The following is a 27,506-nucleotide window of genomic DNA, read 5'->3' on the forward strand; positions in this document are numbered from 1 at the left end:
TCTTGACAGGAATAATTTTTATGTGAAAACAGAAACTTTTCTCAAAGATTTTAGCTAATGTCATGGTAGCTATAAATAGAAAGACCAGAGAGAGACATTTGTTTCTTCACCCCAAGCTCATTCCTGTTGCCAGGTTCTCTCAAGTCACTGAACTTCCTCTCCCCTCTGGAAAGCAGCTTTCTCTAGAGGTCATGTCAAGCATCAGCAATTTTTGCAGATGACACTTAATAGTGAGCTAATTCACCCAAGTGCAGTACAGTGCAGTTCAGTGTTTCCACCAAAGTGCAGAATTACCTGCTGAGCTCTCCACCCCAGATGGCTCCATGTTGCATGCCATGGAAGGAGCTGAGAGACAGGAGAGCCCACACTGGTCAAGGCTCACATGGTAGCTGAGTCTTCCAGAAAAAACTCTTTTCTGTGTAACAACAGCTCCAAACCCACCGCAATACTAAACTGCTCTCTTTTGTGTGAGAGAAATAAATACAGAAAAATACATGCAGAAATCAGGAAGTTCTGTAAAAATTCTTCCTCCCTCTGCACTGCAAAAGGATGCTTGTGAAACAATTCAATCAATTTATGAAGTACAGCATTTTCTCCTGTCAAATTCTAAACAAATAAAAAAAGCCTTTTAGTATGAAAAATATAATTACAGTCAAGTGGTGTTTCATTACCACTGTAGCTTGAGGGACATTATCTGTACAACTCCTATTAAATACCACTTCATAACAATATACAGTTACTTAGGTTATCCTCTAAGCATTACACTAAAAGATTATCCTAGATATACCACATGTATTACACCATTTTGAACATATATTTCTTTTTACATGAGATGTACCATGTTAACTTACTGAAAAGACAGCTGAGACTCTACAGCCTCTATTTCATGACACTCTCACAACACAGTAATTTTACTATTTCATTTTAATAAGTTTGGCCAGTCACTTGCTGGTAAGCCCAATACAAGGCTAAAACTCAACAGCACTTGAGAGAAATGGAATGATTAATAATGATTATACCAGTTTATAGAGGTATCCTTATGAGGTGAGAGAAGACAAAATGAGGCAATTGCAAATATAATGAGCTGTTAAATTAGAAATATTTGTCTGAATAGCAATTTCACCCACCATGTATAATTCAGGTAACATATTCTTCTGAATGTTGCTTTGATATAGATTATCCAGTCATCAATATTGTGTCAGACAAACACACTTTCAGTCATTTTATTTTTATTGTAAAATAAGAGACAAAAAGGATATTCAGCATATTATTCCAGAGTTAGACTCCAAACTCTAAGCTCCAGAAACACATAAGGAAAAGTACTCTATCTTCCAACAGCAGCAGCCAAACTGCTGAGCTCTATTTTTCCTGGGCAGAAAGAGGAGCCAGTCAATCTGAGGAACTGCACAGAAATATTTCTGCATTTCTCACTTCCACCCATGGATAATATGCATGTTGGGACACACATTATACAAACCCTACACTCCCTCTGATAGGAAGCAATGGATATCAGTGCATAGAGTCATTTTGATGAGGCTACTCAAGGCAATGCAGACCCAAGTACCTTTATTAGGCATTTAAATATTGACTTCAGCAGCTATCATTTAACAGTAAGCTATAACTAGAATAGATAACTAAAATTACATACAAAGATTTAAATCCTGAAATCTTAAACTACCCATATATTGTCCAAACTATTAAGTACATTTAGGATCTCTGGTCGTTTCAGTTCAAGCAAAGTATATAGATCCACATATTTGGAATTTGCGTACATGGAGGCCCTGGCCTTCTGTTCCATACTGAAATACCCTTTGCTCTTTTAAGGTTTGGAAAATCTATAAACTTGATGGTTTTCAAATGCTATTCTTCATTACTGTTCTGACAGCCTCTGAGGTTTACCAAAAAATCACAGAAAGAAACAAAAAAATCCCCATTTATCTAAGGTGTATGTGAATTAAGGATTATGTAATCTTTACTTTGTTTTACATTTGGTTTATATATCAGTTCTTCAAAAAGCATCTCGTGTTGGTATGTCATTATGTCAATCCTACCAACAAACAGGTACAGAAAACATTAAAAAATGAAGAAAAAAATAATAAAAAGTTTAAATAAACAAACATATCTGTACCTGATACAAATAAGGCAGGCAAATTATAATACTTATGTAGAGACTGTAGACTATCCATTTACAACTACTCAGTGGTAAGCATATAGAAGTTGTGGCATAAATCCACTATACTACTGTTTAATCTCTCATGTAGAGGTTAGTCAAACTTTCAAAACATCTGAGTAAATTCTGTGAAAGCAATCTACTCCATCATTAATTGCAATGTAGATATTTATTTTTACAATAAAGAGTAATCAATGCTCAGGGCTGAGGAAAATGTTCAATTCCATAAAAATTAAATTTGCATTAGCATTGATTAAAAATAAATTTTGTTTGGCATGTCAAAGTACAGTATTGAATCCACCATGATCTGTGTGCAACGGAATGGTCAAAGGACAAGATTTGTAAGCATAGCAAGTAGTAAGAAACTCCAGTTTGATTTTTACCTTCCATGAGCTGGTCTGGCATAACAGCAGACTTTGCTTTGGACTAGAGAGTTCCTGAGATCCCTTCCACTTGACTATCCCATGATGATCCTCTCAACAGGGAGGCTTGCTTCTCTGCCAACACTGCCTTGGGTGACAATATACAGCACCACCGTCATCACAGCCTGCTTAGATGTCTTGGTATGACTGCATCAGATGAGAGTCATTTACATGTTACTAGAGGTGAAGGGCGCTCTTCAATCTGTCTCTGAGCTAGTTGTATGGAGCTGAAAATTCTGAAAAGGCAGACAGTCTGCTGGACTGCTAAAGGAAATAAAACTCCATTTGGTCATGAGGCAATATTTGCTTTGCTGTTACCTTCCGAGAGAAGAGTAATTCAATGAAATCCCAGCAGGACACTAAAAGTGGTTTAAATATCCTACTAGCTTGTTTAAAATTTTCAAAATAAGACACTATATTTATTCAGTTAACAGAAAGCAACTGTTTTCTAGGAAGAGAGAAGAATTATTCCCTGAAACATTACCATCTTAATTTGTAATCTCTGTCTTTCTGCTCAGCCAGGTGTTTAGTTTTTTCCACAGATCTGGGATTGAATACACTACAGTTTTATACACAGTTTTGAAAATACAGTGTTAGCATGAATTAGAGTTTGCATAATAACCACTCCACATTTAGTGCTAAACTTTGGCTTTCACTTCCTAGACTGGTATTTTACTTCATGTAGTGAATATCCTTAAACTGTTTCACTCTTTACATGTCATAAAGCTGCAATGAATTTCATGAGAAGTGGTCCTGCTGAGAAAACTTGTCAGTTTGAAGGTATTATTTATTCTGAGTTTCCATAGTTATCTTCAATATCAAGATTACTTACTCCAATATTAAGACTATCAAGATACTCTACCAGAGTAATTTAAGAAACACAAACTGGTCACTCAAAGTTGCCTAAAATTTAGAGTACCCTTTTATAGATGATTAAATGGACACCATTTTAAGTCCTGGTTTTTGAAAAGACAGCAATGTGCAAAGGACAAAAATTAGAACCACACAATACTACCTGTAACCTCATGGAAGCCATGGAGTGTAAAGCAGGACAGAAATAAGCTGCAGCACTAAATTCCAGCCTTTGCTCTAATGTTATCACTGGATAACATAAGACAGCCCTTTCTGTTCTTAGTTCTGCATGTGCAAAAAACCATTGTCATGAGGTTTACTTAGTACTAATTTTAAAGGGAAGATTAGGAAGGCCTTTAAAGTATTTTTCTCATATTAGAACCATCCTGTGCAGACAGATTGCATTTCTATTCTTTACCATGAGTAAAGGCTATAATTTGATAATGTTTTTAAAGAAAAGTGTTCCTGAAAACAATAAATGATACTGCTGATATTTATCACTGGTATTGTATCAACTCCCTAAGTAAATATTCTAGCACTGGGATACTCTAAACTCAAAAGTATGAAGAATAAAGAAGTTTTAGAAGAATTTCAACAAAGTAGTAACAATGTAGTACTATAAACTATGTTTATGATTGTTACATCTGCCAGACCAAGTCTGTTTGTTGCCATTCACCGGTGTTAAGTATTTGAATGTAACTCAAATCAAAATGTTAATGATTTATCATAAAATTATTTCTTCTTGTAACAAGGATGCATTTCTCATTATGCAGTAATTTGCAGAATTTATTAAAAAACATTCTCCAAAACAAGCACAGAAAGGTTTGCCTTAACAAGAATTCCTGTTCAGTCCTAAATAGGACTCTTGCGAGAACAAGAAAGTCTTGTCTTTCTAAATACCTGATGGCTTTTAACTCAGACACTCATATTCAAGATAGATATTTAATGGAATTTGAACAATTACAGGAAGTCATATTTAAGTACAAAGGACAACTTTTAAAATGCAATTTAACTTCTGTTTACCTTCCCTGATAATCACACCCAGCAAACATGATCAGCACTTACAGCAACCACAGCTATATCTTATTGACAGTAAATCTAGATAGTTTGACAGGGCAAAAACCAATTTAAGCTTAGCAGTTGAATGCTTAAATGCCTTTCTGAGCCATGCAAATTACAAGTGTATGGGAGATTCAAAATAAAAGATGAAGCAGATCTAATTCATTGTTATGTAAATAGTACAGAGGAAAACCATAATGAACAAATTGAGGATATGAGACTGTATATGATACTGCTTTCCACACTGCCAATTTACATGTGTTTTATTCTTGGACTTTTTCTGCAAAATGCAAAAACTGGTTACCCTAGCAACTGCCACATGTTACTCAGTTTATTTCTGAGGTACAGAGCAGCCTATAAAAGAATAATATTGTGCACTTCTATTAGGATCTCCCAGCACCACAGACAATTCAGAACTTCATGTTCCATCATGTGCATGTATTTTCTGAAAGTTTTAAGAAAGCATATTAAATAAAGAGTATTGTACATATTTTGTAAAATCATTTTCTTTATGGCTTGTGTGCAAATTAAAAACAAAGATTAGGCGCTGTATGAAGAAAAATGTATACTCTGTCCAACCTGATAGTTGTTTTCTGCACTCTTCTTTTATTACAGTTCTAGTAGACATCTATAGCAAACAAGTAAAGCTTTCAAACCTTCTTTAATGATGTATAGGGTATCATCTTCCAAAGAGTAATAGGGTCCTGAGCAACCTGGTATAATGGAAGGTGTCTCCGCCCATGGTGGGAGGGGTTGGAAATAAGATGATCTTTAATGTCCCTTTAAACCCAAATTATTCTATGATTCTCTGATCATTCTTTCATACTCATTATGAAGATCTCAAATTCTCATCATCTGTTAAAGGTTAAGGTTTAGTACAAAGTAAGAATTAAAGGATTTTGCAGTTGCTCATTAATTATATGCCCTCCCTCCCCAAAATGCAGAACTCTTTGTTACGTGTCTAGGCCCTATACAATTTATGAGGAGATGTCTTGCAATAGTAGTACAAAATAACCAGAATGATAAAAAGGGAGTCAACTGAAGTTAGACATTAATGAACACATCTTAAGGAAAACTCTGTCATTTTTTTGCTTTTGAAAACTGGAAAGAAGCCTCTGTGGCCACTGGAGATCCACAGCCCCTGGTCCTAGAGACAGGCCTTTATCCAAGCAGTCTGCACAAGAACTAAGTCAGGACTCATAATTTATAGTTTATAGGTCAATGTTAAGCATTTTTTCCCTTCTTCCAGTAATTTTTTTTTTCTGGTTCCTACATGAAAATATTTTTTAATAGAATAGAAGAAAATACTTGGTTACATCCTGACTCCTCATTCCAAATAGATGATTTTTCCCATTAAGATAATAAAAATATTTCTAAATTTGTACTTGAAACAGAATAATCAAAAATTAATAAGTCTTTGGATTTAAATAAGCATTTGTATGTTTGAATATTCTTCCTGCTAGCTATTTTCACAAGCTCTAACCAGTAAATGCTGCTCTGCCTGTTTTACTTATCTCTGCTGACTCCTTTTATATCATCACTTACCTGAAAAGAGTACAAAAGCTAAGGAATATCTTAGCAGAAGAAAATAAGCCCTATACCATTTTTCCCATGGTTATCAAGGATGGGGATTTTGGCATGTAGCTGAAACTGCAAATTACAGCACTAGATTGACGAGCAAAACAAGAGCACATGTACAAGTCCTGAACAGGTTAGAAGTTTTGAACAGGTCTGGCAGCATCCTCTTGGATTGGAAGGGTAAACTAATAGAGGCTAATTCTGTATTTAGGCTTTGGGAGGCATTCAAACTAAAAGTTCCTCAGACATTACTGCTATGAGCATATGCTTCCCTTTGGATTCTTGTGATGCTTGGCTTAATCAAACTACAGAAACACAATAGCAGGGAACATATAAACAGACCTTTTTTGCATTCCCTTGGGACGTAATATAGAGAAATCAATTGTAAATTAATTGGGGAAAATTTGTTTTGCATAGCATAGAGAGGAAAAACATTAATTTGGAATCATTTGCTTAATGGCAATTCTAATATGTTATGCATGTATTCAACCTAGTTTTTTATAGTGAAATGCAAAACAATTATCAAGAATGTAAATACCAATAAACTGTAATCTACACCTCTATTACAAGTAAAAGTAGAGTCAAAATAATAGATAACAATTTCTTCCAAGAAATATTCAGATTAGTTATTTGAGTGCATCAAATCTTCCATCAGCTTATGAGAATTTATAACCATTTCACTACATTTAGGCACACTGGGTACAGATATGCAAAGCCACTCAACAGCACAGAGGTTTCATGTTGTACAGTCTATCTGTGTGTAAAGCATTCACGCCAGTGCTAGCTCTCCATATGTTACTTACTTTAGGTCTTATATAAACAATAACTGCTCTTAAACTGTAGGTTCTTTATTATTATATGCTTTGGTTTAATAAAAATTCATTTTTTTTTTAACACTAGAAACAAACTGATGCACAGTTGACCTGATTGTTGACTAGATCTCTGACAGAAGGCAGAGAGGAAAGAGCAGTCAGAAATCTTACTGCATATATGGAAAAAGAGTGGCTTGTGATGATTTTTGCTTTTCATACCATTAATGAGATTTGAGACCCCCTTACTGAAGTTCCTGTCCTCAAATCCACCATTTCCACAGCCAGAGGCATTGTAGGTCAATGTGGTTATCTCAGATAGATAAGGTTTTTGTGACTGTACAAGCCTAAACCCCAGAGCCACTCTATGTCCATGTGGTTATCTCAGAAAATAAAGCTCATCACCACACAATTCTACAATCTATGCCTAACCAGACACAATCGAACCCTCAGGAATTAATGGACTTTCTTAAGAAGCATAAAAAGCATCTCTCAGCAGAAAGAAAGAACTGTGCACTGGATCATTCTGTTCAAATTCCTTGCATTTAAGAATTCAATAAATAGTTTACAAGTAGTTCTAGAAGTATTCCTAGTATATTTAGAACTTATGTCTCTAACATAGGAATACAAACATCGAAAAAATTGCTAAGAATTTTTGCAAAAGTTACATTGCATTTAGAATCCAGACATTCTGAATCATATTTGCTTTTTTTTTTCTGCTTTTCAAATTTTTTTTGCAGGAATAAATCTGTGTTCACACAAAAAGCTGTGCAAAATGAATTCTGAGTCTATTACTTGAAATTGTTCAGCTGTAAAGCAAATTCTGCCTTGGATTCAACAAAGTTCATAAGCAACAGTTTATGAAAAGTCATTTACTTCGAAAGTACCTCCAACACAACGTATTACACAGAGGTAACAGTAAGCTCAGAATATCATATAACAAATATGAATTATTGTGTTTTTTCAAACTGGTTAAGTGGGAAAAAGTGGTGAAAAAAACATGCAGCTTACTACTGTAAATGAAATCTAGTACATATGACAGCACACTGCAGAAAGTAGCAAACATTGATAACCCAAACAGACATGGAGTTTGGCCTAGAATTTGAGATCTTTCAGATTATGTGTGATAAAAGCTGAGCTCTTGTAACAGGTTGATGGCATGGTAATTGCTGGTTTCATTCATCTCTTTTAGGCCTAAAGGATTGAGAAGTCTAATTCTTACCACATGGGTCCCCAAACAGCCATTAGACAGAGAGACTTAGTCTGAGTGGAAAAAAAGCCCTCAAAGGACAAAGTAATGAGGGTTTTTTTGTTTATTTTTTTAATGAGTGCTAGAAATCAGTGCATAGAGAAGCATTAGATTTAAGTTAACATCAATTTGGTTTTACTTCCAATTCAGTTAATTTCCAAAGATGGTGACCAAGAGCATGGCAAAGTAAGAAAAAGAACCCCAACCTTTCTTCTTCTTTGCCCTCATCTCACTCTCCCATGTCTAGCCAAAACCTGTTTGTAGCTATTCCCTTCAGAATAAATCAACATTTTAATTTAATAGTATTATGTTATCCCTTTAAATTGTGCTCACAATACTAGCCACCAAGGAAGCAGTTAACAAATTCCTTATCATTCCACAGCTATTTTACAAACATAAGGTGCAACTGAGATGGCCAAATTTTAAAAATAAAAATATTAAAATCATAGTTATTCTGAAGAGTTTGACAAATTTTCATACCAAATACATTTCTTTTAAATTCTGAATCTGGCTGGCAGGAAGACTATGAATATAATGAATGGTACATAGCAGCATCCTGCGAATTAGGATGTGAAAGGCTAGGAGACATGCATGGAGCTACTTTAAGTTGATTTCCAGTCAATAAGTATTCTGAATATTTTCCAGGCACAAAATTAAATGAGACCACAATTAACCTCAGCCAGATTCTGACACATGCCCATACTGCAGAATGCTCTGTCTGTATCCTCCTTTCCTGAGGACAGCCACTGAAATTTTATTTTTAACTCTACTGACAATGTCTACTTTATGAAGAAATAGATGCAGTTCTGCAGCAAGTGTCAGTGCCCTCATGAATATTGGCATATCAGACAAAGTAACTGAAATCTGACACTAATCATTTTGAATATTAAAATTAAAAAAGGATGCATAATAAAGAGTATTACAGCAACTGTTGCTTTAGAAGTATGTTGCCTGATAGACCTGAAGAATTACCTGTATTTGTCTGGTATTGATTTGTAACCCTGCAAAATTCTTTCTAATAACACGCAGAATGGAAGCCTAACACGTGTAAACATTAAAATATCAAACTAGTACGGGTAGCCTCTGGAGCTAAGGATTTTTCTTCCAGTGAAACAAATTCTGTTTCATGCTGCTTAGCCATTATTATTTTTAAAAGAGAAAGCAATTAAAACCATAGCGAAAAATTCATCGAGAGCGACTTTCATAACAAAAGTATTACAGACCCAATAGCAGTAAGATAGGAATGAGCCTGTTCCAAAACAATCTGCCTAAACTAATTACCAAACTAATGAAGGCTAATCATTTCAAACTTTAATAACAGCTTGAAGAATATGCTATTTCATAATTAAGCAAATGAACCAGAAAGATTTTTTTCACTAGAATGTGCTGATTTATCTCTCCATTGGATTTCAAGGATCACATTTGTGCATAATCTACTACTTTATTTATAGAGTAAAACAAAATAAATCAAAACAAACCTTCCCATTCATCAAAAATAGTGTGTTGTTTCTTTTACATTCTATTACAAGTTCAGAGGAGAGAAATGTTGCCTCCTTCTCCTTAACAGTTCTAGAAATTGAGTTCATATATAGGGAAGAAGTATTTGGGGATGTTAATAGGAGCATTTCTGCTTTAACGGAATAGAATTCTTACTTCTCTGGCATAGGGCAGGTCTAATAACAATTGCTGAATGACTTAAAACCTGAAAGTAGCTTGGAAGACCAGAAAGACCAGAAAAAAAAAAAAAATGAAACTTATCAAGACTTCTTAACTTTACCATTTCCTCGGTTATTAGTTTGGTAGCTACACAGTATTAAAATGAGATTATTCAGCCTAAGGAAAAAACAACTATGAATGCTTATCAATTAAGCATAGCAAATAGTTAGCCTTTTGATCCACAAACATTGAGCATTACCTATAACCAAAACATCCATGGTACCATCTAATTTATTAGGTCATCATCCTGGACAGTCATGATAAGAAAAAGGATATATAATCCTTCCGGAGAAACATTAAAATGTTCTTCTAACTCTCAGCAAAACAACAATCGACTTCAAAGCATGAGTTCCCTTGACAAAAAAGGGTTTGGTAATAGATCAAGCTACTAAGAACGCAACCTACTCAACGTTTTTGGATGGATGGTATGGATCACTGCACAACAATTTTCAAAGGAATACCAAGCCTTGCTTTATCTTTGTCAATATGTAATTGTAGTCTTCCATTTTTATTTCTTTCAAGCTAATTATAGGGGTTTGTAATTAAATATCTATGTCTCCACCTGCAGTAGAAATTCCATCTTTCATTAAAACATTAGGCTAGTGAATATTGGTTTTCTGTGTCCAGATGACTATAAACCACAAGGATATTAAAAAGAATTGAAACATTCTGAGAGAACACATCTCAATAAATCTTCAGTATTTTGTTCCAAGAAAGGTTTCTATCAAAAAAATGTTAAAAATGTTTTTAAAATTGACCCTTGAAAAATAAGTATTTTTAGAAAAAAGTCAACTGAACAGCAAAATTATTTGTATCTTATCAATTTTCATTCAATTATAATTTTTAACAGCAACCTGGGAATTATAATGAAAATAAAACCCAATTTTCAAGCCAAACATTTTTTTGGCCTTTAGGGTATTTTCCTTACTGCTTGAAATGCAAGTCCTAAAAGCCTGCTCCTGAAGGACTGCCAAACAAAGCTATTCCACCTCATAACTACTCAACTTTCTACTCATTACTTCTATAACTTTCAAATGCTATTTCATCTTCCGTGGACGTTGCTCACATTATTGCTCATGAATACCAAGAGACAGAAAAAAGCACTCTATCACCTTCAAAGGAATGTTTTCAGGACTTTTCAAGTTCTCAGCCATTCAGATGTGATGCTTTGCCTATTCATTTAATTACAGAATAATCTCAACCTTTAACCAACTGAAAATTACTGGATGGCACCAAAGATTCAGAATTACAATTTCAGAAATGCATCAGGATCATTCTCCAAAACCAGTAGTGGAAAGTAAACCTTATTGGTCATGGTTTGAAAAGATAGGAATTAGAAAACCCAGTGTTCTGCACTGCATTTTCCAAATCTGGAGTTACTTTCAAAATTTGTATTTCCCACATACAACAGGACACGATGATAAGGACAGTTTAAAGCATACTTAAACAAACCTAAGGAATGTTACTGGATTTTGATCTTCAAACTCTTTCCATGTTTTATTTTCTTTGTATTAGGAATGTTAAAAGCAACTTAAGGTGACATTTCCTAGCTCATTAACAGAGGACACAAAGTCATTTGCAAGGAGACAGACAGGTGGTTTATAACTTCCATCATTATAATATCGAACAAGGTGACAACTATTGCCTGAAGGAAGGATAATTACAAGAGATGACTGCAAGAGAGCTTAAACTATATATTCAGTTCACATGTATAAGAACTGGCAGAACAAAGCTGCACACCAAAGCTACATTATCCTCATACACCTGTTTATATTAACCATATTAACCCTCAATTCCCTTTTATTGGTATTGGTTTCTGTACTGCATCAGCTAACTCCATCAAGTGAATTATCTTCAAAGTATCTGCACTACCTGTTATGCACTACTACAACAAAGAAGACCGATTTACATTTTTCGAGAAACACCTCATCATCTTAATCTCTTTTTTGAGATGGTCAATCAAATGCAATTGGGATGTTGTCTGCCTGGTTTTAACATACTAGCTAAGGAAGGAGGAGTTAAGAAGTAAATACACCCTTCCAAATATCAGGGAGTGTCCACTGCTTTAAAATCTTCCATGGTATGTGCATATTTTTCTTCTCAACTATAGCAACATATATAATTTTAAATACTGCAGATTGCATGTAGGATTAAACAAAAAAAGAAAAAAAACCTCATCACATTCAGCGTTTATCTAGAGATTTTCTTTGTATTTTCTATGACTCTAAACCTTTACATAGGACACAAGTATTTTTCCATTATGTTTGCCTGTGATGTTTTCTCTATATATACTCTTAATTACTTTCGATACATGGCAGTATGTATTTACAATTAGTTCCAGTTAGTTTTTATACATATTCCTAGTTAACTGGGGAGAACCATTTATTAATTCAAAAAAACCATCAGCAATTAATCTTCATATGGCCCTTCATAGTTGACATATTTTTCTAGAATTATGGTGCACATACAGGGAAAGATACAACTCCACATTTACTCAATAAATGTAACTACTCCTCATCTAGCTGTAAATTGTCACTGTACTAAAGATTTGTACAAATAACTAACAGCTCTTTCTACTCTGTTGTCCACAAAACTAAAACTGTTTTACAGAGGAAACAACCTTCATTTCCCTAGTTTTTTTCAGAAAATTTATTATAATTTTCCTCATACCAACTGATTCTGCCCTAATTCCAATTTATTGTATTGAACCTCAATGACCAGTACCATATACAGCACTACATGAGGATTCTTACTTGTAGCCAATAAGCTAACATGATTTTTGGCATCTGCTGGGTTTGTAATTTCTGTTTCACAGGCATTCTGGTGCCAGTGGTCCTCCTATGAGTAATGAAATATACCACGTCTTTCTCCTTACTTCTGATAATCACTCTGATGACTTCCAAATTTGAATCAGAAATTACTACTAGACCCTGAAAGCATACCTTGTCATTTTACATTGTTGAAATGTCACACTATTGCAAGATCTATCGTTACTCATTCAAGTTGTTTAACTGCTGAAAAAGACAACCATGCCATTGTCTGAAAGCATAAAGGCTGAAGTCAGGCTTAAAAAAAAAAGTCTTAGAATAAAAATGCAGGCTGCTTTGATGTAACATTATCATTATGAGATTATGCCCAATCCATCTTCGGAAGGACAAACTGGAAGGACAGTTTGAAATGGTTTATCAGTCCCACTTTAATACATGTGATAAAAAAAGCTGTTTGTTCCATAATCACCACTAATAGGATCTTTTCAGTATCTTAATTCAAACTTGCCTTTTCTTCAGTCTGAAGAGCAATTATTCCATAGCAAGAGGCATTTCATTGCACAAATACATCTGTGCATCTCTATCATTCTGATCATAATGCGTATGAGGTAGTGTTCCTACCTGTCTCTATAGAAGCACCTACAGCAGATATGTCTATCCGAAGTCTTGCAATCGTAAGTAGGAATCACAACAAAATGCAAGAGAAATGCTGCATGTCAAGGAAAATCTAACACAAACTTCTGATTACAGTGATAGCAATCTGGTTGATTGGCATGAATCCTTGAACAGTAAATACCGGTCAAAATTCCTTGAAAGATCAGAACGTCAGATTTTGTGCTGATGTCAGGTTTGGCATCCAAAATTCAGAAAAGTGGTGTAAGGATGATAGATTCTAGAAAGCTAAGATGGAAATACAAAATCAAAATGAAAGTTTCATAATTGAAATAATCCTTCTCAATGTTAATGAGCCAAATCATCTAACATTAAGAAACTGAGTCAATCTTTCACTTCAGACAAAATTTAAAAGAATCTTTTAAAATAAAAGGAAACACTAGAAGAGTTATACATTGGAATAAAGTGGGATAGGTGGGTATTGTATCTACACATGCTGAAAACGTTTAAATAAATTTTCAATCTTGAAAGGAAATTAAAAATGCTAGAAATAAAATTCAGTTAATGTTCCAGGAACTATAAGATTATTTTGCTGCAGTGACACACACTGTAGAAGGAATATGATATTTAACTGTAAGCACTGCTGTTTATCTATTTCGTATTTATCATCTTTCTTCTGGTCTTATTTTAAAAAGTAAATTTTGAGAAGATTGTATCAGCATTTTAATATATTTATTTCTGGGGAAATAAGAAGTGCACCACAGTAATCATATAGTGTGGATTAGAGCAAATGAATGGGTCATAAAAGCCAAAAACCACCATAATTTTAGGTCTACATGTAACATTAGATTTGCAAATCACATGAAAAGAACCCTTAGCATGTAATATTATTAATGACATGCTCAGTTGAGCAAAAACTGTAATTTAAACGAAATACAAACCAAAATACTTTCTGCAATCAAAAATGACAGTATCTCTATGAGTTTTTTAATTTATGAGTATGCATAAATCACTCAAACTGTTATAAAACACAGCAGAAAAGAGAACTTTATTTCCTAATCTTTACAATAATATCCTGGTTTATGCATTGTCAGTTTTTGCATCCTGAAGTATTATTTTTTATCAATCCATTTCTCTACGCTGCTTCAAGCAAAAGAATTACAAAAACATTACCCATTTTTGTTGAACGATACATGGTGAACCTGGTTCCCCAGGTGGCTCAGAATGAAAATAATCACCCAATACACTCACATTTATAAGGCTAAAGCAAGTCACCCTAATTTGGTAGGAATATTCATGACATAATAAATATCTCATCCACTACTGGCACTGCAATAATAAACCTTTTCTGGTTTTTAGTTTCTGCTTACTCTAATGGTAAGCAATAAATGTTTTCCCTACATGGATATCAAACCAAATTTCATGTAATCTGTTCTAAGTATGCATCAATTACTGGCTGTGATTGTAGCAGAATGCTCCTGATATAACTGCGTTCATTAAACCCATTTATATCTTTGGATTATTATAGTTGATATTCAATACAGTGTACAATGGACATAATTTTTTTTAAATTATTGTAAGAGCATTTACCTTGATGTGAACAAGTCCCAAACAAACCATAATTCACTAAATATTAAGAGTCTGCTATCAAAGGCTGAGAATTTAAAGTAATGGAAAATATTATGTGGTAAGTCTAGCCACTACTTCCTTCTGTCTTTATTACAGATATCTGAACACACCTATCTCTGTGGTTTAGACATATTTAATATTTACATCTTAAGAGCCCCAGAGGAAAAACATATGCAGATTTTGCCAGTAGCTTTGCTGGATCTTGGCTAGGCTTTTTACTAGTCAAATGTACTACAGACTTGCAGAATCTGTACGGTAGCTTTCTAGAAAATCAAGCCAAAACTAGTCCGAAATCTTTAGTTCTGGCCATCTGCTAGAAGCATCTGGTAGCTGGGTACATGCACCCACATCCAGAACGTGACTGCTCTCTTGCCAACTATGTGCCTAGGTAACTGCCAATATGTGCTTCCCCACTGCTAACATGACAACTGTCAAAAAGAATCTGAACATGTACGAATAAATCTAAATTAAACTAACATATTACTTTCCTAAGTTACAGCCATTATTTTTGTACATAATTGCTTGATAATGGCAATGATACAAAAGTCGCATGGTGAAATCTGTCTAAGGCTAAGAACTATAACAAGGATACCAAGGATCTAAGTATTTTGAAGACTTATTGGTAACATTTTAGTCTAAGTGTTTTCTCTGACAACTAGAAAATATATATGTAATACTAGCAATGTGTTACATCTTTATAAAAAAACCAGAATTGTACATGAAATATCTGATTTAAGAAGAAGAAATAAAATAAAAATCAGTTCTGGTTCTTTTTAAAGTTTCTTCTTCTTTGTCCAAGTACATAAAATTATATGTAGTTTAATGGACACACACTGAATACATTGCAAGAGGATTTGGAAAGCCATACTACAAATTAGAATATAAATGACAGGTTAAAAATACAAATGGTAAAGAAATGTGTGGCTTCCACTGAAATTCATTCTCTTGTCATATAATTTTCTAAAATCTCTGCTCACTAAAAAAAACCAATAAAAATTATTTTGTGCACTTTATATTAAGAGAAGTAAAAAATAGGTGGTAACTGTAATTACTGAAATGATTAATTCCTTTGTGAGATCAAAGTAACTTTTTGTCATCTTTTGCTGTGACATTTGTGAAAAGGAGAGATGTATTCAATGGCTAGGTAGCATATGATTAAAAGTTAAAAGTACATGAGAGACAGAACAATAGAAGGAAAATCTGAAATCAAAGACTAGAAAAGTAATGCATGATCATGATAGTAAACTACTAGACTATGGCTAAAGGAGAAGAATAAACCCAAGAATATTCGGAAATTGCCACAGTGACTTTTTTTTTCACTCTGTCTGAATCATCAGTTGTCCCTTTTCTTGCATTTAATATTTAAGCTCCATGGAGTAAAGATTGCAGTTTTGTTTAGCAGCAAGTGAACACACAAGGTGGTGTGGTCCTGGAATCACTGCTTTAGTTCCAATGCACAATGATGCTGCCGACACCATATTAATAATGGTAACAAAAATACTATTTCTATTAAGCTTTTTGATTTTGATTGACAAACATCTTACTGCACATACAGGTACTCCCAAAGTTGTCTGCCGTCCCATGGTCAGTGATGGTAATCCTATTTGAAATAGGCTAGCAAACATCCTAATATTTTTCCATCCTCCATTTTTTAAAAAATGTTTTACTAAATGTTCATTTATATCCATTGAAAAGTTATTCTAGAATAGCATATACAATAAATTAATATATATGTATATTCTCTTGGATTCCATTTAAATTTTTGCTTTCATCACATCTATTTTGAATACTGTACTTTCCAAGTGGTAAGATTTAATATATTGCAATATTTTTCAAAATACTGGAATGAAATTTTTGATTGATACAGGAATGAGAACTATAGTAAGATCTTAATGAATTGTATGTGGTAATAATTCCTCTGATATCTGCTAAATGCCACTAAAAGACAGTAAACAAGAACATTAGAATAGTAAGGTGGCCTCAATTACTGAGAGAGAAAGGTTAAATCTCATGCTAATCTAGCTGATCATAATGTTTTTCTCACTCTATCTGTATTTGTAGATTAAAGTAACCTCAAATCACACAATGTCCATTGATATAAAGAATTTTCATGATTTATAAAACCTTGTCATTCTTGTAATGATCTAAGGTATGAGAACATGTCCTGTTTTACAGACATATTAAACATTGTAAGATTGTGGCTTTCCCTCAGGCAAATTTATTCCACTTAAGGAAAAAAATTAAAAGGATGTGTAACAAGTTCACAAAACAAATATAAACACACATGCTGAAATAGTTATTCAGATAGTTCCAATTGCTTCTAGGGTCGAATACCAGCTTTTCCATTTCTTTTACATCTTGCATGTAATGCTATTCAGGGCCAGCCTGAAGTTCTAAATATCAATCATTAGAAAAAAACTAAAGTAGATTTCCAAAATTAGTCAAGGTTCCAACAGAGAGCCCTAGCCATATTTTTCACAAATGTCCAGATATTTCAGGTACTCACTTTGGCGATTTTCAACCTAAGACATTTTACACCCTCAGCCACCCAAGTTGAACACCTCAGAAACACAAAATTTCTAGAAAATCCTCATTTGTCTTTCAATGTGAGGCTACATCTTAGCTATATGTAGGAATATAAAACACTAAGTCCATATTACAGTGAACTGTTAATTTGTATTTGTAAAGAAAAACAGAATGAAACTCTTTGCTCCAGGGACTGGAATGAAAGCAAGACTGCATATGCTAGCACTTCCATTTTTACATTGCCTATATAATTTTCAGCAACCCTATCAGACCAGCTAGTACAGCTTACTTCTATAAATATTACTTTAGACCAATTCTGTTATGAAAATCTATTATATCTATTATGTTACATTTTTGTGCTTTAATGAAATATGTCAAATATATACGATGGTGCATCTTTTTATTTATTGTGCTGTAACAAAAAATTTCCCAAGGAAGCACTTTTTTTGTTTGTTTTGACCATGGAACAAACACGGAAAAAATGCCTTATAAAATTATCAGAAAGATATTAAATGTTCAAACTTCAGTCAGTATATTTCCATAACCAACACTTAGAAAACCCCAAAACACCCCTAGGTGCTGTAACTAAAATCAAGTAAGTTATGAAATGTCTCATGCCCAATTTTTGGTTAGTGACATTTCCAGATTTCTGTCCATAGAACTGATCAAAGTGGTTATAATGACAAGAATTGAGAAGTGCTCTTTCCGTTGATGTGTTTGAAAGGTAGCTTTGTATGAACAGCTGTGTTTTCAAAATGCTTGCCACCTCTAAATTGGTCCTTGTGAAGTGCACTGTTTACCTTATTGCCAGCAGGGCACATTGCACTGTAACTGCTGCATTTTTAGTTTTTATCACTGTCTCTCTAACTGCTGAAGTGGAAAAGAACGATTGCCAAAACCTGACGTGTTTCTTTTCCTTTCTGCCCACTCTGACATGGTTCTTAGCTGTCTGTTGCTCCAGAGATGAGAAATGTTGCTCAGTTTATTCATTCACTGAATGTCTTTTCCAGCTCAAATAATGGTGATACCCTCTCATAAACCAAGTCTCCAGCTGTCAATAGCAGTAAATGAAAGAAACCTAATTAAGACATACCAATCATTGTTTACACAAGAAATAATTAGGCTGCAAAAAGTCACACACATCAGGGTGCGTTTTTCTAAAAGCAAGAGATGGTACCTTAAAAGCAAGAAATACACCATGTTTAGTAAGACATCAAGTCTTAAATGGGTGGCAACAGGGATGGACCTCCAGAAAAAAATAAATACTCTGTTCACAGAGATATATATTTTAGTTTTAGTACATAAGTTGTAAGTACATGAAAACTATAACACAAGTGCTGAAGTACTAATAAGGAATACTAATTTATTAGATATAGACTCTATTTAGCCTTTTTATTTGCAGACATTAGGAAGCAAACAATTGCATCTGGATGAGGAAATTCAAGTACAATCAGAGTGCACACAAAGATTTATAAATGCAGCTGGGTAAAGAATTACATCAAAGCCTCCAAAACTATGATGCACAGTTCTTCCTGCTGCTTGTGTGAAAACATCTATCCCACACCTCCGCTTACTGGTGATAATCAGCTGTGGAGCCTTATCTCTACAAGCTTCTCTACTGTGAGAAATCATAGGTACAAGTTCTAAGAATCACTTGCATCACATCAATAATCTTGAGAGGTCACCAAAATCCACTAACAAAGAGTTAATGATGACATACTTGCATTATTTGAAAGATCTTCTTTCTTAAAACAAGAAAGAAAATGGTTTCTGTGCACAGAAACCTTCGTGTATGTAAATCTCAGTTACTTTAAAAACTACTCAAAGAAACAGAACAAATACCTTTCAGGTTCTCGCTGTCCTTCTTATTAGTACCTTTAATACTCGACATTCAATATAAAAATTTTCACATGAAACTCTAGATGGTTCAAAGCACTCAGCTTTAAAGCTCCAGAACACATTAATAAAAACTCTGAAAATCATTGCTAGTAAGAGCATTTACATTCAATTTTTATTTAGTATTATCAGTACATATTTACTATTACTAGTACATTAATGAAGAAAAGAATCAATGCATTCCAAAAGTGTAAAGTAACACAAAGTTAAATGCTTATTTTCCAATACAAACACTTACCTCTGTGACACCACATTCTTCAAGGAAACTGAACTTTGGATACAGTTCATGCTGCTGAGTGCAGTTTACATGAGGTTTATTTTGTTACAGTGAATGACAGCTCACTTTTCATTTTAAAATTATTTGAAGACATCTCGAGGTCGGAAATTAGTTACATACACACAGAAACACGCACGTAATCAATGCAACCAGTTAAGTACTTATGCTGTGTAAATTGATTCTGGGCTTTGACTGCTTCAAGTGGGACTGGAAAACTTCCGTCAGCAATACGTTTTCTCATATTCTTAGTCAAGATGTAAACTGGAGCCACACTATAGTACTATTATAAACAAAAGAGAAAAAAAAATGTTTGCCACTCAAAGCATCATATACAATTTTTGCTGTTGTAATGTATCACTTTTTATGTACTCTGTCATGTGAAAAGCACTACTGTCATATAATTTAGTTTTACGTTGTCCTGCCAGAAGCAGATGATCCTTATGGATCCCTTCCAGCTTGACATATTCTATTCTATGATTGTATGACCTCATAAGCCACCATGGATGTTCATTCTACTCCAGAAACATTCTTTTATTCCACACCTTGAATGACAGTTAAAAGCAAATAATTCTTATATAAAACAATACAAATATGCCACTATTTAAACAAAAAATGTTTCTCAATTGAAACAGTGCATTCTGGAATGATGGCTGCAGGCGGGAAGTGTCAAAATTATTCTACAATCTGTTATTCAAGCTATTCAACCTCAGTGAATATTTTACACAAGACAGAAGCACTTTAACCAAAGAAATAAGAGAGATTTATGCTAGAACACCATATGAACTTGAGCTGGTGACTTACTAGCTAAAGAATTCACCAGAAAGAGAAAGGACATCAGACTAAATCATACCGAAGCGGAATTTCAACCTGGATCTCAGCTCTTCTTTTTTTGCTGCCTTTTTCAGAAAGCCTATCTAATATATTTGACACGGAAATATCCACCGGTGCCCTTACTTTTGGTTTGAGAATCCCATAGAAACTAAAATATAAAATCAGGAGTATAAACACAAATACAGGAGTATGTTGGTTCAAACGTGCTTTATATACTTTAAATGGTATGGCCTCTCAGGTGCCTGGGACACACATGAAAACTCCACCTTGGTCCATATTTTATGTTTCACAGTGGCCAACAGCAAATTTCCAGGGAGGAACAGAAACAGGCCAGAATACTTTCAGAAGTACCGCTACTGAGCAAAAGTCCCAGAGCATCATAGTGGGATCAAAAGGCAGTAGCAGTCTGTTGAATCTCAATTAATCTCCAGTAGCAGTCTGTTGAATCTCAATTAATTCACAATTCAGTTAAGGTTTTCAATGATCTTTCAATTATTTGAAGCATAAATTTTGTATTTGTCAAGCTACAAATACATTTTTAGTATACAATCCAAACGAAAATACAGTAGTCAGTGCGAAATGTGCTTCAAGAACATGTATCAAGAACATGACAAAAAAATTCTCCCCCATGTGGCCATCCACTTTTCTCCCTACATAAGAAATTACATCTGTGCATTTGGTATAGAATGATTTCTACTAAGATCTTTGGTAAATGTGACAGTACTCCACACAGGGGTATCACCTTGCCTCTTGGTGACAAAATTAAGAGCCAAGTTGCAGGCATTAACTTTTCAACACAAACCTTTATTTTTCTGCAAGCCTCAAGTTCATCTCATTTCCCAGAGGAAAGGAACAGATCACATTTTTACTAGTATGTCCTAGTATTTAAGTATAAACTGGGCCATGTGCATAGAAACATACTATTGATCCTCAAAACAGCAGCATGTTTTCGGTATGTTTATCTCACACATTGTCTGCTCAGTCTATTAATAAACCTACATGTTAAAATAAAGTATTAAATTTCCCTAAATGTACATAACACAAAGAACAGCCTCAAAGACTTGCCAAATGTACTTCAAATTGGCCCAATGCTTATATTACTTTACATAGTCCAACACCTTTCCTCTGAACTGTTACGGAATGCATAGGTGGTCAGTATGCCAAATTCTCCTGGGCGTGGAAAGGATACCTAAAGTCCAAACGCTTGACACTTGACTTTTGCAATTCTGCCTATCTATACCAGCAAACCCTTAAAATTTATTTATCAATGTCATTAAGCATTGATCTTATGGTTTGTGAACAATGTCACTGTGAATTTTAACACTAAAGGCAAGGGGAAAAAGGGTATAAATGTGTATTGCAAAACAGTCTTCAGAAACAAAGCCTGGGTGAAGTAAGTCTATATTCTGAAGTAAATTAAGCAGTTAATGTGTACTACTTTCTATAAGAAAACACAGAAGCTTTTGTATTACATGCATTGGAACAAAATGTACACTCAAAGTTGGATTTATTTTACTCCACAAAAAGAAAGTACATACCAAAAATCTGGGAAGCACATATTTGATGCCACAAGATGCTAAGGTTTCAGTCTTAACTATAATTTGGGACCTGAAGGCAGTCTGCAAACTTCAGATTCTTGCAGAGCTACAGAGCAGAGAAGCAATTGCTAGTGTAATTTTTTTTCCTTATCACTCTGAAGACACTTTTCTGCTAATATTCCTTGCAATTGAGGTTATTGAAGCCAGAATAAGAAAGCCACTGATTAGCCCGAATTTGCCAAGATGACAAGCTATTTATTATAAGGTACTTATTTCTTTCTAAATAGCACTTTAAAGAAAAGAAAAAAAGTTTTCTTTCCAAGCAGCAGCTACAAAAAGAATTAAAAATTATAAAACCTGTGGATTTTCAATTTCATATATTTCTGTATAATTATCTCACAGGCTTGCCTAAGCATGTCATTAGGAATGTGTATTAATCCAACCATTCCATTTCCCTTTGATTATACATAAATTACACTCTTTATAGTTATAAAATTCATGTAAAAAAGTAAAATATTCATGCCCTGTAGGATTTTGCTCAGTATTTACATTTTAAAAGCCAACAGAACTTGGTCTGCTTTTAGTAATAACTGAAAGAAAAAAGAAAATATTTTAAAGGAGGATAAAAAAATCTCACAGATATATTTTGCTTTATCTTCATCTTTCTGTTGAACAATGCGCCACTGGATGTATGACAAGCTAAAAGTCTAAAGACATATTACTATATTAACTTAATTTATGCTATCTGGATACCACTATAATACTCCAGACACCACAGTCATTTTCTTTTCTTACTTGCAATAATTAACAGTAGAGAGTAAAAGATGGCTAAATTAATTTATAACTTTACAGTTTCTTATACTAATTATTTCCTCTTCTTGTATTTTAGGTCATCCTGTCATTCCTGCAAACACTAATCAATCATGGGATTTGAAGTTAATACTACTAAATAAATGAATTGTTTAATCTCCTATGACCATCTATACATACTTCATCTTCACAAAGCTCATCAATTTTATGTCATCAAGGACAAAGTGACCTTCATTTCCACAAAATGCTTCTTACTACTGGACAAGTTGGTTACATATATATCACTTATCCTCAGGAAGGAAGTCCTTCATGATTGTCATTTGATAAATGCAAGTTTGTGCTTTATTAATTGACCAGGTCATATTGAATTCCAAGACCATAATTGTGGAATACTAAAGAGTCTGCTACTTTCTTGAACATCTGAGCTAAGATGAAGGACCTGCAACTCAAAATTAATTTACTGCTTGGTCTAGTTACCACTGCTCTACTACAAGCTGTAGGAAGAAAAGCAGACTGCCCAGAGTCATGTATATGTGAAATCAGACCATGGTTCACCCCCAGGTCTGTCTACATGGAAGCTCCAACCGTGGACTGTAATGATTTAGGCCTTCTTCATTTTCCAGCCACACTGCCTGCTGATACACAAGTTCTACTTTTACAAACTAATAATATTGCAAAAATTGAACACTCAGTAGACTTCCCAGTGAACTTAACTGGCCTAGATTTATCCCAGAACAATTTATCCTCAGTGACCAGTATTAATCTTAGAAAGATACCACAGTTGCTTTCAGTGTACCTTGAAGAAAACAAACTTACTGAACTCCCTGAAGAATGTCTCTCTGGACTCAACAATTTACAGGAGCTTTATATTAATCATAATCTGCTTTCTGTGATTGCACCAGGAGCTTTCATAGGCCTCAATAATCTTCTCAGACTTCATCTCAATTCAAATGGTCTGCAAGTGATCAACAGAAAGTGGTTTGAAGCTACTCCTAATCTTGAAATTCTCATGATTGGAGAAAACCCAATAATCAGAATTGAAGACATGAACTTCAAGCCTCTTAGCAATCTGCGCAGCCTAGTTTTAGCAGGTATAAATCTCACTGAAATACCAGATAATGCTTTGGCTGGCCTTGACAACTTAGAAAGCATTTCCTTTTATGACAACAGACTTGTTAGAGTGCCCCACATCGCTCTTCAAAAGGCTACAAATCTTAAATTTCTGGATCTAAATAAGAATCCCATTAATAGAATACGACGAGGAGATTTTAGCAATATGCTGCACCTAAAGGAGTTAGGAATTAATAACATGCCTGAACTGATTTCTATAGATAGTCTTGCTGTTGATAATTTGCCAGATTTAAGAAAAATAGAAGCAACCAATAACCCCAGATTATCATACATTCACCCCAATGCATTCTACAGACTTCCCAAGCTGGAATCCCTCATGCTCAACAGCAATGCACTGAGTGCCCTGTACCGCAGTACAGTGGAATCCCTGCCTAACCTCAAAGAAGTCAGTATACACAGCAATCCCATTAGGTGTGACTGCGTCATCCGCTGGATTAACATGAATAAAACAAACATTCGTTTCATGGAGCCAGAGTCCCTGTTTTGTGTAGACCCTCCTGAATTCCAAGGTCAGAATGTGAGACAGATACACTTTCGGGAAATGATGGAAATCTGTCTTCCCTTGATAGCTCCTGAAAGTTTTCCATCTACGCTGGATTTAAAAGCTGGCAGCCATATTTCTTTACACTGCAGAGCAACAGCAGAACCAGAACCTGAAATCTATTGGATAACACCATCAGGACACAAACTTTTGCCTAATACTATCTCTGATAAGTACTACATTCATTCTGAAGGAACATTAGACATCAGTGATGTAACACAAAGAGAAAGTGGCTTATACACATGTATAGCAACAAATTTAGTTGGGGCAGACCTAAAGTCAGTCATGATTAAAGTGGACAGCTCTTTTCCTCAGGAACACAATGAATCTTTAAATATTAAAATAAAAGACATAAAATCTAATTCTGTTTTGGTTTCATGGAAAGCGAGTTCTAAAATTCTGAAGTCCAGTGTCAGATGGACAGCCTTTCTGAAAGCCGAAGACTCCCGGGCTGCACAGAGTGCTCGAATACCATCTGATATAAAGGTATATAATCTTACACATCTAAATCCATCAACTGAATACAAAATTTGTATAGACATTCCCACTATCTACTCACAGAATAGGAAACAATGTGTCAATGTAACCACAAAAGGACTGGACTTGGAAGTGAAAGGCTATGAAAAGAACAACATAATAGGATTCCTTGCCTGCCTTGGTGCTCTTTTGGGAATCATCTCTGTGATATATCTCTACAGATGCATCTCTCAAGATATGAACTATGGCACTGGACACAGCTATCTAAGGAATTACCTGAAGAAACAATCCTTTTCCCTCAATGAGCTTTATCCTCCTCTAATCACTCTTTGGGACATGGGCAAAGAAAAAAGCACAGCAATGGAAGTAAAAGCAACTGTAATAGGTGTACCAACAAATATGTCATAAATATATCAGTATATCACTTAACTTCTGAAATAAGAAGCACATGACTGTATTTGTGCTGAATAAAAAGGCAACAAGAAAAAGTATTTCTCTTAGGAATTAGATGCCTGGACTTTGCTGCTGCCAACAAATGGAATATATATGACTCAGTATAAGAGAAGAATTTTAATTAACTGGCTTCTAAGGGTATTCTACCAACCAAATAAAATTAACTTCATATTCTAGAACTTTCATGGGACTTTTAAGTCTGGAATACAGTGGAAGTAGCCAAGAACATTTTCTGTATTTTTTTTTAAATTATTATATAAAAGTAGTGGAACTGAGCAATACCTCCTCCTGTGCTGTATTACACAAAATAGCCACGAGTTTTTGCAGTGAACAGATATACTAGGATTGACATATGGTGTAATGAAATGGACAAATTCTGTAGAGTAGACACAGTGAGTATGTGAGTTTTTTTAATGAGAAAATACATTTTTGATTAAAATCAAAATACTTTTTGTCTTGTTTGTTTCTAAAAAACATACCCCACCATTCTGGGAGCTCTTGTCTGACAATAAACAAACGCATTCCAATGTCTGATAAAATATCTCTTTACATAGTCTCCTATTAAAATGCTAATCCGAGCACAAAGAACATTTTTGCTGATTTTAGGTTGTATAAGTTTCTAACAGAAACATAAGTTTAGTCATAGTTTTTTATCAAATTTTATTTACTCTAAGAACATTTTAAAGGCAAAGGGGAAGTTGGAGATGAATCCACTTAAACCCATTTTAATTAGATTTCATCATGGATATTGGTTAATAAATAGTTCTTTGATGTTTTTATTATATACACTTTTAGTATCTGTGTGAAACACTTCTGTTCTCTTAGCAACATGTGAGCCTGCAGATCTTTATTTCATTATATCTGTACTACATCGTTTTATTACTAGACAGAAGTATCTCTTCTAGAATACATGGCACTTCTTTCCATAGAAGTACTGTGAACCACCATCCATATAAACATAACATATTTGATTTCTACACAGAAATATTCCATGATATTATCCATTTCCCATGACCAAAGACATTTTTCATGTTACAATCTCCACAGAAGCTACAGATGAGCAGTGGAATTCTTGTGTAGCTGTGTATAAAAAGGGACAAGCTGTTCCTTCTATAGATATCCTACATAAACCTGAAGTCCTTAGGAAGCAATAAATCCATCTTGTAGCTTTAATAGTGTAGTGCGCATTTAACTTGCATTTTTGCACAAACATGCCAAAAAAAAATGTACCAGCAGTTTTTTCAGCAAAGTAAAATCTCTTAAAAATCATAAAAATAACTTAATCATGCTAAAGTATGCTTTTTCATAATCTCCTCATTTAAACAAAAGTTGCTTTTTTTCTACACAAGGCACAGGGCTAAAATCTTCATGTATTTCATTAATTGGGATGTTTACCCTCTTTAATGGAGGTAAGAACTGACAAGAAGCTATATTTAATTTCCTCAGAAACAGAAAAGTATTTTTACACACCTGTGTTTCCATTTATTTCATAGTTTTCTCTCAGGAATGCAATGCATTAAGAGCAGTACTTACTGGTTATTCAAACCAGAAAAGAGTAGCTCAGAATAAGATTAACTTTTCCTTGGCATTTGACAGCAAACCTCATTCTGAAATGTACCACTAATGAAAGAGAGAAGGCAAACATAAGTATTTGAAATATCTGGCTAGGAAATACCCAAAATACAATACTGAAAAAAACTTTTTAATTAATTTCTATTACTTTCTTCTATCAGCTACTAGACTGAAAGATAATGTTCTATTCATATAAAGATTAAGCATTTACTTTTTGGTAAAACATTTACTGCCATTTAAAAAAATAAATTGCAATATTTCATCAGCTAACACAGTCAAATGCTATGTTACATATAAACATTTCAGTTTCTAGTTTAGCTAAAATGCTGTGAAATCCTAAGTCCAAAAAGTACCCATAAAACTTAGGTAAGAGATCAGAGAAAAAAATGATTTATATCCTAAAAGGAAATTTCCATTTCCAAAATTCTCTAATAAAACTTATTCTGCTTGTGTAGCCTGAAGTAGTGACCTCAAGATAACTTAAAATAGAAATTGAGATTCTTCCCACAATCTTGTGCTGGCCAGTAATAGAAAAGATGCAATAATCAACGATAATCTTATAAGATACTCCTTTTTATCTGAAACCAGAA

The 27,506-nt window shown here is 34.2% G+C and overlaps 2 protein-coding genes across 5 annotated transcripts in view; one reads left to right on the top strand and one right to left on the bottom strand.

The window, feature by feature from the left end:
- Positions 1-25,789, top strand: part of LRRN3 (leucine rich repeat neuronal 3) — a 31,355-nt gene extending 5,566 nt beyond the window's left edge. Inside the window, exon 2 of the mRNA XM_048300486.1 lies at positions 22,822-25,789. Within this exon, the coding sequence (XP_048156443.1) occupies positions 23,173-25,299 (2,127 nt within the window). The 5' untranslated portion in view covers positions 22,822-23,172 and the 3' untranslated portion in view covers positions 25,300-25,789. The remainder of the gene's footprint in view (positions 1-22,821) is intronic.
- Positions 1-27,506, bottom strand: part of IMMP2L (inner mitochondrial membrane peptidase subunit 2) — a 426,547-nt gene that overhangs the window by 219,422 nt on the left and 179,619 nt on the right. Inside the window, exon 4 of one of the 4 annotated variants that reach the window (XM_048300490.1) lies at positions 19,377-19,843. The exons of the other annotated variants lie outside the window; for them this stretch is intronic. Coding sequence (XP_048156447.1) covers positions 19,813-19,843 — 31 coding nt within the window. The 3' untranslated portion in view covers positions 19,377-19,812. Of the gene's footprint in view, positions 1-19,376; positions 19,844-27,506 lie in introns of those variants that run through there. 4 annotated transcript variants of the gene reach the window in all.

The sequence above is a fragment of the Corvus hawaiiensis genome, chromosome 4, assembly GCF_020740725.1.
Source record: "Corvus hawaiiensis isolate bCorHaw1 chromosome 4, bCorHaw1.pri.cur, whole genome shotgun sequence".
In the NCBI taxonomy this organism is placed as follows: Eukaryota; Metazoa; Chordata; class Aves; order Passeriformes; family Corvidae; genus Corvus; species Corvus hawaiiensis.